This window comes from Calonectris borealis, chromosome 5 (assembly GCF_964195595.1).
Source record: "Calonectris borealis chromosome 5, bCalBor7.hap1.2, whole genome shotgun sequence".
Taxonomy (NCBI): Eukaryota; Metazoa; Chordata; class Aves; order Procellariiformes; family Procellariidae; genus Calonectris; species Calonectris borealis.
This window is the reverse complement of record NC_134316.1, coordinates 20,523,175-20,536,013: the sequence shown is the minus strand read 5'-3', so window position 1 is coordinate 20,536,013 and position 12,839 is coordinate 20,523,175. Positions and strand designations below refer to the sequence as shown.

The following is a 12,839-nucleotide window of genomic DNA, read 5'->3' as shown; positions in this document are numbered from 1 at the left end:
AGGTCAAGCGAGGCATCTCCCCTAGTGGGCTCGCTTACCAGCTGTGTCAGGAAGTTATCCTCCACACACTCCAGGAACCTCCTCGACTGTTTCCTCTCTGCCGTGTGGTATTTCCAGCAGACATCCAGAAAGTTGAAGTCCCCCACGAGAACAAGGGCTAGCGACTGGGAGACTTCTGCCAGCCTCTGGTAGAATATTTCGTCTGCCTCCTCGTCCTGGCTAGGTGGTCTGTTACAGACTCCCAGCAGGATATCTGCCTTGTTGGCCTTCCCCCTCATCCTTACCCACAAGCACTCGACCTCGTCATCACTACCATCGAGCTCTAGACAGTCGAAGCACTCCCTAACATACAGGGCTACCCCACCACCTCTCCTTCCTTGCCTGTCCCTTCTGAAGAGCTTATAGCCATCCATTGCAGCACTCCAATCGTGAGACTCATCCCACCACGTTTCCGTGATGGCGACTAAGTCATAGCTACCCCGCTGCACAATGGCTTCCAGCTCCTCCTGTTTGCCGCCCATGCTGCGTCCATTGGTATAGATGCACTTGAGCTGGGCTGCCGATTTCTCCCCTGACATTGGCGTGCGGTCCCTAGGCTCTTCTCTAGTGAGCCTGGTTTTATCCCCTTCCCCCTTCGAAACTAGTTTAAAGCCCTCTCGATGAGCCCCGCCAACTCACACGCGAGAATCCTTTTCCCCCTGTGAGACAGCTGAACTCCGTCCGTCGCCAGCAGGCCCGGTGCCGTGTAAACCTCCCCGTGGTCAAAGAAGCCAAAATTCTGCCGATGGCACCAGCCCCTGAGCCACGTGTTGATCCGATGAGTTTTCCTGTTCCTTTCAGTGTTCCGCCCTGCCACTAAAGGGATCGAGGAAAACACTACCTGTGCTCCCGATCCTCCCACCAGTCGCCCCAGCGCCCTGAAGTCCCTTTTGATCCCTTCGGGACTTCTCTCTGCAACCTCCTCACTGCCAGCCTGTATAACCAGTAGCGGGTAGTCTTACTTGTCTTTGCCACAGTGTTGTAATACAATTCAGGAATAATGTTGAATTTTTAAGCATTAAGATTTTTTTTTCAGAAAGCAGAAAAAATAGCATGGTCTTTCCAAATAATTCGTTCTTTAACCTTTCTCAATGATAGATTTAGTTTTCAAATTTTGATTTTACGTTATCAACTGTTTTCTTATCCCTGGCATTAAAATGATGTTTCTGATAAGACTCAGCCCGTCTAAAATTAAATGTGTTGGAAAATTCCCCATCAGCTTCCATAGGACAGATTTATGTTCATGGTCATCACTAGTCTCTGGTGTACTTGGCTTCCTTGTTGTTAACTACTCTTAATATTTGTTGCAGGGCTTCACTTTACTAACTTTTTAACTTACTCAAGACTTAAAAATAAACTTACAAATCTCAAAGCGAAAAAGAAGAGACGCATAGATGAGCTTTTGCTGTGAGGTTTCCCATTTTGTTTTGATTGCCCTCCACGTCAATGAGATTTGTTTGGCTAGATTCTATACAAAATAGATGGTTACTGAAAACCGCAATTAGGCATTCTTATTGACTAAAGTTGACACCTGGACTTCAGCCTGCATGTAAAATAGACTTATATTGTGCTTCTTTTGGTGAGGAGTGGGTTAGCCGACTATAACTTTAGTCTGAACCACACACTGCCTACATCTTGCTTTAGCCATACCACCATGTACTACTGATTTGTCTCTATTAGTTTGTTGTCTAACTAGTAACCTTTTAACTGTATCCTTTTAAAGTCACACTGAATATGAGTTTGGTTCTGAGAATTGAAGTACATTTTTAAACAGTTAAGAAGCAGGAACAGTAATACCATTTCTCTAGCATCAAGTATATGCATATAGATGGAGTATATCTATTCATAAACTCAGCATGTTATCTGTCCTGTTTAACTGTAGTAAGCTTGCACTGTTGGCTTTCTGTAGTGTTAGAGGGAAAGTTTCATAGCTGCCTATGTACCTGCTGGGTTGAGAAATCTGAAGAAGAACAGGATGGAAACTTGACTGTTGGAGAACATTATGATTGTTTGTAATATCATAGCAATTAGGACATTTTCATGGAACAGGATGCCATTACACAAGGTAACATCCTGTGTTTGTACAGTCCTACCAAAGATGTGCATCTCCCACCTGCAGGAAGAAAAGGGTCACACATGGAATAAACAGTTAGTTACAGTTTTCTTATTCTATGTCTTAAACCACATTACAGTATTTTCCATGTTGGTCTAAGTTGAATCAGTGAGCGGTGCCGCTTACAGAATATACAACTTATAAAGATGTGTGATAGGCTTTGAAGCTAATAGGATTTGGAGAGAGAGGCAACAACTCCACACTTTAAAAGAATACGTACTGTGAACTAGTCAGTAGGATAATTATGGATAATGTCTACCTTACCTTGCCTGGGTGGTATGAATAGAACATACCCAGATAAAATAATTTGCCTCGATGCAATGATTCCTTGACTTTTAAAAATGTATTGAGCCTTTGGATTAAAATGCTTAAAACTCTTGGTTGATGTAGCCATCAAAGCACCAATGTTTTGCTACTGAAGCAAACCATTTTCTTATTACTCTCATATTTCCAATGACTAGGTTTTAAAATCTGTTAGCACTGGGACGGCTCTGAAACCAGCTTGATTTTACAAAAATGGAAAGTTTTTACATAGAAAATACCTCCAAGTTGGTAACAATCATATCTGGGAGTACCAACTTGAGCAAAGCTGGTAACATGCAAAGCAATCAATCTTGTTTTAATTTTTTCTAGAGTTTCTTGGAAGCAGAAGACAAAGACGGCCTCTTCCCCTGTACTCGGCAGGCACAGTACCTATCAAGAGCGCTGTCTCCTTATGGCAAGCATGGCTTGGTTCGCTCCAGTCCAGTAAAATATGCCAGAAAAGATTCTCGGAATAAATGTAATGCATCTAACTCAAACTCAAGTGTCAGTACATCAGGTACACCAAGAAAACGCTCTGGACTTTCATGCAGTTGCTCCACTGATAGTTTTGTGAGCATTAGTCGTTCCCAGAGGTGTCAAGGAAGCAACTCCAAAGTATGCAGCGGGGATCTTCTAGACAGGCACTCTGAATTCTTTACTGATAGTCGAAAACCTTTTACTCCACGCACCTTAATATCAGATGCTAAATCTTTCCTGTCAGAGTACAGGTATTACACTCCTGCTCGAAGGAAAAGGAAAAATCACTGCAAGCAGCATATGGAAGCTCAAACGCAGACTGATATGATCAGGTACAGAGATTAAAACTTTATTTTGAAACTGTGGAATTTAAATGTTATCATAACAGTATCTTCATAAAAGCAACATGTTTTGCTTTCATTTGCTTTTGTATAAAACCAGAATAATTATTCTGTATTATTCTAGATATGCCTTAGCAAAAGCTAGAACAGAATGTGATTTTCCTTTTTTCACTGGCATATTTGTTGTCTTCTCTCTGGAGCAACTGGTTTCATCTTTACAAATTGAATACAAAGTGCCACTAAATCCAAACTGTGGTATCTCATGTCTGCTGGGGATAGTTGTTCCCTCTCTTTTCTCTTTGGTCTCTCTGGTGTATAGTTGTGCTTTCTGTCTTCTAAAGAATTAATCACTATAAGCAGGCAAGTAGTTCCCCACTGTTGCCCCTGTATTCTCATACTTTCCGATTTGTTAATTAATACGTCATGCAAAGATCCTTTTTTTTTTTTTAACTCTTGAATGCAGCTCTTCATTGTCTTTTTACCATTTTAATTTAAATGGCTTCACGTGTATCCTATATGAAATATTTTATACAAAATTAATGTCCCCTTGCATTGAACACCTTCTTAGCAAATTAAACAGTTTTGATTTAGTTGTGGTTTTTACTGATACTACCTCATAAAGAGAAATCTTTTCTCTTTTGTGTCCTCAGTGCCTGTATGTCTAACTCTGTTTTTGACCTAGAACAAAGTAGGAATTTCATAAGACTGGAATTATGATAGCTTCGGCTCCATATTGCAACCATTGATTTTCTGGCTGTGGGTCATATATATTCCTGGTGCACTTTTAATGTATAGGAACATCTCCATTCTCAATTCTGAACAATTATTTTGGATAATTTAGCTATCCCTTGTAAATATGCAGCCAAATAATGGATTTGGATCACCTATGTATGACTGCTGTCATCCTTCAAAATGAACTACAACTTAGTTTTATTATGGGAATGGAAGTCTGGCAGAAATTTTCTAAACTGTGTGAGCCATTTTAGTACTAGGTCCCGTTCAGATTGATGGGAAATTTCCACAGTGGCACTAGTATTCTCATCCTGCATATTTTGAAAGTAGCCTTCTTGGAAATCTAATACATCTCTAAATTTTCTAGCTTTCCATCTGCAGACAAAGCGTCTGAGAGAAAAGTTATGACTGAACAGCAGAAGATCACATTGAAGGTAATACATCATACATCTATCAGTCATGTGGGTACTCTTACCATACCCTTCACCATCATTTTAGAGTATATATTTCATCTCTGCCACAGCTGTATACACCTGATTTAAGTTTAATTTTCTTTATTGTCATGAGATGAATTAATTCTGTAGAGGAAAGTTTCAGAAGAATCAGTGGAAACAGTAAGAAAAAATATTGAGGCATGTGAAGAGATCTTAGGATATTAAAAAATTTTTAAAAAAAATTTTTTTTCAACAGTTTTTACAAGTTGCACTATCACTTAAATACCTGTTAAGGACATAGATAATTGGTACATTATTTTTCAGCAGAAGAAGGTACCTCTTTTTCAAGGATTTTTTGTCTTCATTTTTACATTGGATAACATGTTCCAAAAAGTCCTCAACAGAAGAATTCGAACCAAGGAGTCCCTTCCTCTGAGGAAGCACCCGAACCAGTGGGTGTTGAAGTTTTCCTTGATACCGTTCGCTTTCTGACTTGCTGAATATATCTGGAATGCTTTAATGAAAAATCACACCACTTCAAATTCTACCAGCTCCTAGTATTTTTTTGTCATAGTCACAGAAATGTTTGCATCCATCATTTTGATTTGAATTGCTAAGTGTTTGTGACAGTTGAACTTAGTTTTTTGGTTATTTGGTCTTTCAGAAATTGCCTTAGTGTGTGGTGGTTTAAGATTATTAAATTTTAAAGCTGAAATGGAATACCAGCATCTTTGGGAGGCAGGGGGAAGCAGGCAAAAGACCTGAAATATTTCGCAAGACTTCAAATCTGAAGTTATTTTGTCTTAATTTGTACTAATATTTGGATGGAAGAGTCTGATCAGAAGTTAAGTTCTTTGTGTTTATCTTGTAGCTGCTATACTGACAAGTCCTTAAACAAACAGCCCTGTCAAACATACGAGAAGTACTTGAATAACTGTGGACTTTCTTCCTGAATAAAGGCTACAGGGTCAGGCTCTTCATGTCTCTAGCTTAATAAGGCAAATAATTATGCTTTATTCATTGGAGGAGAGGGGTGAGAGAAAATATGTATTTATAGTTTTACTGAAAATAGAAGAGAAATCACCTGAAGTGATCTGCATTTGACCTCATTAAGAAAAGGTTAAATGATTATTCAGAAGGCTTCACTCCAGTTCTATGAAGAACTTCTGACTTAATTTCAAAACTGTCATATCTGACTTTTTCTTTGGCTGTTGTAAAAGTGACAACGGTAAGTCATGTAGCTTTACAGTGGCCCTTTCAGAGCATTATCATTTAAAATGCAGACAGTCAGCAACTTTACTTTCCATCAGTTTTGTGCAAGCAGCTCAAGAGATGTGATTTAGAGTGCTGGTTCCTGTTTTTGCATACCAAATTTTACTCCTGTTGGTGACATCGGCCCCCTCTGGCTTTTAGAGAATTCATCTTTGATGTACTTGTTAGGGGAGGAATGTTCGACATCTCCTGTTGCCCCTGACTAAAATTTTGGACGTCAAAGCTGATGACCCTTTGCTGCAATATGTCTCAGTTTACCCAAAGTTTCTCAGAAAAGATGTAAAATTTGTAGGGCTGCTTAATCACAGAGGTGATATTAGGTTCATTTTAATGGTAAAATTTGCTGTGTATTTGCACTGATAATAAAGATTTTTATCTCTCTGTTGCAGGCTGAAGATAGAAGATATACTGTGGATGAGCCTGAGAGAATAGCTGCTTTTCCGTACTCCTTCCTAAAGTGCCTGATTTATTGAATATTTGAAGCAATCTTCTTGCTTTCTATACAGCTGCTTCTTAGGCCATAAGCCTTCACTACCATTTCTCTTCATGAGTCTCTTCTCACAGGACTTCTGTTTGGTTGTGTTTTTTAGATCAATGGCCTTTCCCAATTTTAAAATTCATTATTTTCTTATGATAAAGTTCCACTGGGAGGCCAATTAAGAAAGAGAGTTCTGAAATATATGAGTATTTTTGTCAGGAGTGAGAGCAATGACATGTTAATACAGCTGTTAGTTCTGTACATCTGAGCATACATCTGAGCTTACAGACTATATATTTCTTATACAGTACTACAATTAAATACTGGATTGGTATTCCAGTTGGTATTTCCTAGAAAAAGCGTCTCTAGATATCCAGCCTTTTGAATCTATGATCTGCAACAATTGCAGACCAGAGGCATCTTCTTCTGAAAATGTAACACTGAGATTCAGAATATTGTCTACAATACAAGAACAGTGTATTGGGAACCCAAGGGTTTCCAGCTGATTCTCCTCATTGCTGACCTAAGTATCATGCATGACTCGCTCATTTGCTCTCTGGCCTTTTCATACAAAGGCATTTTTACCTGAGGAAAAAATTGTACTCTAAGTAAACAAAGCACTTTTATGGATAGTGGAGGTCTGTATAGCATCTGAAGTAACACTGAGGTCTTTTGAGGTATTAGAGCACTGCATCTAGTGAGGTGTTGTAATACGCTTGAACCATAGTCTTTCAGGCCTCAATGTAAGCAGTGTATTTTGCTACTGGAGCAGGGTTTGGGGGTGTTCTGGTGGGTTTTTTCCCAAGAGGAAGTGGGATAATGGCACAGCATGGCTCCAGAAAAAGATGAGATGCAAGGTAGTATAAACGGGTTTTAGAATGTTTGCTCCCTTTCTTACCCTCTGATTTTCTGATAGAGAGACATCGTTGTATTCTCAGCAGTCTTCAGCAAGGAGGACTATCGAGGCTGAGTAAGTGCGCTTAGACCATTTTTCTGCTAGTTTGCAACATTAAACTAGAAACTCCCTCAAAGCTGATGAACTTGAAGCAGTAAATGAGGACTCAGAATAAACTGTTGTTCACAATGTACAGTAGAATGGACATGACTGTCAATTGTTATATAATATTTAAAAATTTCCATGTGAATCTAAAAATGAAGAAAATTCATTATAACTTCGGAAGAAGGATAGACTTCTCTTTTTGTCCAGTGGCTATACTTTAAAGGCTTCCAGTTCTTTTTTGGTCTGTAATCTCTGAAGGAAATGTTGGCAAAATAAAATATCAAGTTGAAGGGCATTCTTACCACATTTCTGCTCTGAAATTTGATGAGAATTAGAAGAGGTTTGAGTTATATTCAGAAACAATGCCAGTGCTTTATCGTGTGACCTTGGGAAAGTAATTTAATTCTTTATGCTTTAGGACAGGCTTGTTCTTGCCTAACTTTAAGGATGTAATATAGGTATCAAAGAACAGCTATAGATATCTTTCTTGACTATAGAGGAAACCAAAATGACATTCTTCAGGCTGGATGACAAATTTTATATAATGAAAGTCATCCAAGATGTATCCAATTTTTTATTTTCTGTTTATTAAAGACTGGAGGATAATTCAATAGACCTTGATTGGATACTTTGGGATATTTAGAAAGATGCTATGAAAGGGGTTTTCTTTCTTGTTGTTTTCCAAACAGAACTCCAATCTTTTGGAAAGTCTCCCATTTGGAGCAATTGGCATCAACAAGGCTTTAAGAGGTATTAAAATAGAGAGAAATTTGATCAAAGAGGTGAAAGCCACATCTCACACTAACAAGGATTTTGTACATCAAAGAGTTGTTTGAAAGGAATGGAGGCTGTCAAATAAACACTTACATTTTTCTGAGCTTCCATTGAGGCCTAGGAATTTTCAGCTGCAGTCAGATTCTCTAGAAGCTCCTTTGGAAGCCTTTACTCAGAGCATCAAACTGCAATTTTACACTTTCCTCCCAGTTAGCACCCCTTTCTTCTTGCGTGCAAAGCAGCTTCTGAAGGCTTGCCAAGATTTGCTGATTTCCTCACTCAGGATCTCTGTGCTAATTTATACCACAACACAAAGTTAGCATAAACATGAAGCACCATAGTGAGCTTTCTAACAGTCTAATATTTTAACATAGGGTTTTTTATTATTATTCAAATTGAATGAAAGGCTTAGTTTGTCCTGATAGAATTACCTTTTTGAAAAATCGCAGCTGGTGCCAAGAACTATACAATCTTCTTAATGGCATTTCCTATAAAGGTGATTGGACCTACTGCATTGTGTAATATGTGTCTCTATTTTAAAATGTGTAACATTGGGTTTTCTGTTCTCCCTGCAGAGAAGAGCTTTTATATTTAGCGTTCATTGAAGATGTAACAAATGAAATTCTTAGCCTTGGGCTATTTTCTAACAGGTAGGTTACGGTTGTTTTCAAATTTGTAATCCTGTGTCAGAAACACAGACTCTGTAAGAAAGGAAAGTAGTGTTTAGTAATTGTTTCTTTGCCTTTAAGAATATATAGATACACAGTTACCCCTTGCTTTTGTTTTGTTTCCTTTTATTTTTTGCTTTATGTAAGAAGGGGGAACTAGGAAAGACCTGTGGTCACCTACTTCGATCTGCTGCTATGTACCATGAGATAAAGCCTCTGTTAGAAACTGACTGGAACCCTAGGTGGAGTAATGCTAAGAAAAAATTATTTTACTCTGGAACATCTGTTTTGCTAAATAAACTGAGTTACTAATCTTTCACACAACAGATCCTCCATCCCCCTTCTGTCCTTTTTCCTGTTCCAATACGAATTCCATGTTCAACATGGGTTGTCAGGATTACACACTGTTTCAGATAAGGGTTCACCAGTTGCTAAATCAGATTTTTTTCAATAATTAAACAGTAAGTTATGATACAATTCATGTATTCTTTTCCATACCAGTTCCTTCTGGTAAAGAACTCTTAGTTTATAGCAAAAAAACACTGCAGTATTTCTGATACAGAATTTTAACCCATTTTTGTAATTACATTTTCAAGGCAGTCTAAATTCAGCATAATATTCTGATCTTCCTCTGAGTTGATAATGTTCTCAGCTGTTTTTCTATTCTGTGCACTCTCATATTTTTTTCCTCATGTCAAGGCTATCAATGAGAATGTTAAATATACTAAATCAAAAAAATTAATCTTTGAGAAATTTCAAGAGCAATCTCCCTCTGGTTGATTTTTACAGTAATGTTGTCTTCCCTTAAAACCCTTCTTGCACTAATGTTTTTTTTTTTTTTAAATAATTTCTCATGTAGGCTAGATTAAATTCACTTAACCTTCTGGAAATCTGTTCCAGTGACTATGTACCTTAGTTGTCAAAGAACACTTCCTCTGTGCTGAAATTTTTTCTCATCCTGCTTAAGCAATGGAATAGAGCTCTCGGGACTGAGGACTTTCTTCTGGATTTTTTTCTGAAGCTGGATTTTATTCCTTCCCTTTATTTACACTTGTGTATATCAGCCACTATGGTGCACCTAAAAGACTTCGGATATTTCAGCATGCCAGTAGAACCACCACTGGACTATTAGTTTCTCCCACCGCATAGACCCACAGACCAAACCACCCAGAGTTGTGCTACAAATCACCCCATGGTTACCATCCGCTGCCCAAAAGCTGGGTCTGCCTGCTGAGCATGTGTCCAGTGGGATACCGACTCCGGGCAGCCCTCTTTGTGACAGAGCATAATTGAAACAATCTTGGTGGTCCCATTCAGCTAAGAAATTAAAATAAAAAACTAGGGTCATTAATTTATGTAGATCTGTTAAAAGTTGCTTTTCTTCCTGTGAAATCATTTAATTGTTCATTTGTAGAGTTCTGGAACAACTGTTTGAGTGTCATATACAAGAAAATAAGAACCGTTTGGATGAGGTAGGTGCCTGTCCCTATAATATTCTCCCTCTCTGCATATGACTTCAGCGATGTTTCCAAAGTACAGTGGAAATGCACTGGTATATATGTGAGTAAAGGTAACCAGAATGCTCAGTGGGGAGCATCTCTTTCCATAAATGAGATTTGCAGACTCACGGATCACGGTAGATCAGGAGTCACAGGCACAGTCACAAAAAAGGATGAATAGTCAACTCAGTTTGGTGACGCTTGCTGTATAATTTATTCACTTGATTGCAAGCAGCCTCCCTTTCCTTGTGTCAGAATCAAGCCCTGAGTTCTGGGCAGATAGCGCCGTGGGGCTGGAGAAGTCACCCCTTTCTTCCTTCACCCCCTAGAGCAAAATGCGCCACTTGTTGGATGTACTGAAAGCAGACCTCGGCTGCAGCCCGGGCAGCGGTGCGGAGCAAATCCATGCAGGCTGGGAAGCCTTTGACTCGCTGGATCTGCAAGAGTTTGATATGATGGAAGAGCTTGAGTTTACCAGTAAAAGTCAGAGGCAAAGAAAAGCTACAAAAAGTGAAGAATTCTTTGGGACCATGGACTTACCATTAAAGGAACCAAACAAATGTGAATCGTCTGTATGCAGGGAAAGTTCAAAGGAGACACAGAGCAAGGATGACTTTTCAGAAGATGTCACTGAAATGATGGCAGCTGGGACAGAGTCTGATTCTTGTGTGAAATCTGAAGAAGTCCCAGATCCTTCACCCTCATGTGAGGCAATTTTAAACTTGATTAATTGTGACAGTGATTTGGAAGCCAACAAAGAACTTGATCTTGAGGAAAGCTTTGCAGAGGCCCTTCAGATCTCACATGACTATTCATAACAGTAGCCAAAACTTAGCTGTTAAATAGAGATAGAGCTGATTCTGTGGAGAACTGCCTTTTGTTAAATAGTAGTAAATTATTTGTTTTCTTTTCAGTTTATTTCTGTTTAAATACTGCTAAAATCTCTCTAGCAGGATATTGTTAATTGGGCATTAATTAATCTCTGTATTAATGTAGACTCTAAAGGATAAAGTGTCAGTTATCAAAAAAATTTTGTACATTTTGTCTATAATTGTATAATGCAGAACTAACTTTTGAGAATATTAAAATTAGATGTATATTTTTAGAAAGCTGTAATAGTAAGTTATGAAATATTTATTGGTTTTTATTTATAATAAATAAATTCATTACTAGTGCAGCTGTGGTCCTGCTATAAAGATCCAAGATTTTGTAGTCTGCAAGAATTCAACTTACCCACATCAAAACATGGTATATTACATACCTGCAGAGCAGACATGGAACTGTTTGTCCATCCTGGAAGAGGGCAGTGTTTGATGTTAAATCCCATTGAGGCACGAAGTTCTTATAATCAACTTTTTTCCTTTTACAGTAACCGTAGAACATAAGAAACATCATAGCTTTTCCTTTCATTACCGAGGGTGAGCGTGGACAGGCAACCTTCTGAACGATGGTGGTAGATGATCATTCCTTCTTCAGCCCTCAACCATGAACTCAATTGTCTTATTCCTTATACAACAGGTATAAAGAGCCATTTTGCAGTATTAGCTGCTCTCAGCCTTTGCCTAACCTCCTGTCAGCTTTCTGGCCTGAAAAGGACATTTATCTCTAGCTACTGCATATGGCAGCTCTTGAGCTATTTAATACGCAGCTCTTTTATTTGTTTGTTTTATACGCAGCTCTTGAGTTGTTTAATCCTAGCTGTCCATGATTCAGCTGATATTTCTGGAAAGTAAAGACTGCAACAATTTCCAAACTGCACAACACTAAAATACACAGTTCAATTTCTTGCATTAATGACACCCTTGGCAGAGCATTCTGCATCAAGCTTTGGTTTTGAAAAAAGATTGAGTTGGGTGCTGATTGATGACTAGGGCTATCTAGTAGAAGACACATCAGGCATCTTGTACCGCAAATGGAGAAAAGGCAGTCTATTTTATGATTAAAGTTTAAATTGAAGTTAGCGCATGCATTGCACAAAATCAGCCCAAATTTCTTTGTCTAATCAGAGTACAGCTATTGCCTGGCATTCATATTACTGCAGAACATGAATGAGCTCAACAGGTTCTGCAGAAATACCAGGAAGTTACATTGTCTTACTGTAGGCGAGAAACTATAAGAAGCCTTAGGAACCGGATAAACCCTGTCCCCAAATACCTCTTAGGGTTGGTTTTAATCCGCTTCCTCCAAGAACAAACCCAAGTGGCTACAGTTCATACATACAACTGCTACCACCTGCCTCCCCTGTGGCTCATGAGTGTCTACCGAAGACTATTGATTCTATAAGCTAGACGACCAATTGCAGCTCTAATAGCTCCAATAGACATTTCACTTATGAAGCATAAACTTTTTTCGGGGGGGGGGGGAAAAAAAGAAATCTCAAAAAAACTCTAGAGAAAGCCAGTCAAACAAAAGCAACATTTCTGGCACAGTCATCAGCGTTGCAGTGCAACGCAGAACATAATTCCCCAAAAAAGCAAAAGGCACTTTCCTGGCTGCCTTGGCCACAATAATAAATGACACTTGTTGACAATGACAGCAGACTAGGGTTTATTTTAGCCATGTACACACATGCGGCTCTGCAGATGGGCGCTAGCCTTTCATCTGCCGCGCTCAGCTGGCTGTCTTGTAAATTTGGCCTGCAGCTTGAGTGCTCTGGCTCCCTGAAAAGGAGGTGAGATAATGTGAGGATTTTGCATCCCTCCATCAGAA

General features: G+C 38.9%; 1 protein-coding gene across 1 annotated transcript in view; it reads left to right on the top strand.

Annotated features, from left to right (window-relative positions):
- Positions 1-12,504, top strand: part of SPATA7 (spermatogenesis associated 7) — a 49,939-nt gene extending 37,435 nt beyond the window's left edge. The window contains exons 6-12 of the mRNA XM_075151350.1: positions 2,786-3,264; positions 4,373-4,439; positions 6,101-6,168; positions 7,106-7,159; positions 8,539-8,613; positions 10,046-10,103; positions 10,460-12,504. Coding sequence (XP_075007451.1) covers positions 2,786-3,264; positions 4,373-4,439; positions 6,101-6,168; positions 7,106-7,159; positions 8,539-8,613; positions 10,046-10,103; positions 10,460-10,948 — 1,290 coding nt within the window. The 3' untranslated portion in view covers positions 10,949-12,504. The remainder of the gene's footprint in view (positions 1-2,785; positions 3,265-4,372; positions 4,440-6,100; positions 6,169-7,105; positions 7,160-8,538; positions 8,614-10,045; positions 10,104-10,459) is intronic.
- The last annotated feature ends 335 nt before the right edge of the window (positions 12,505-12,839 follow it).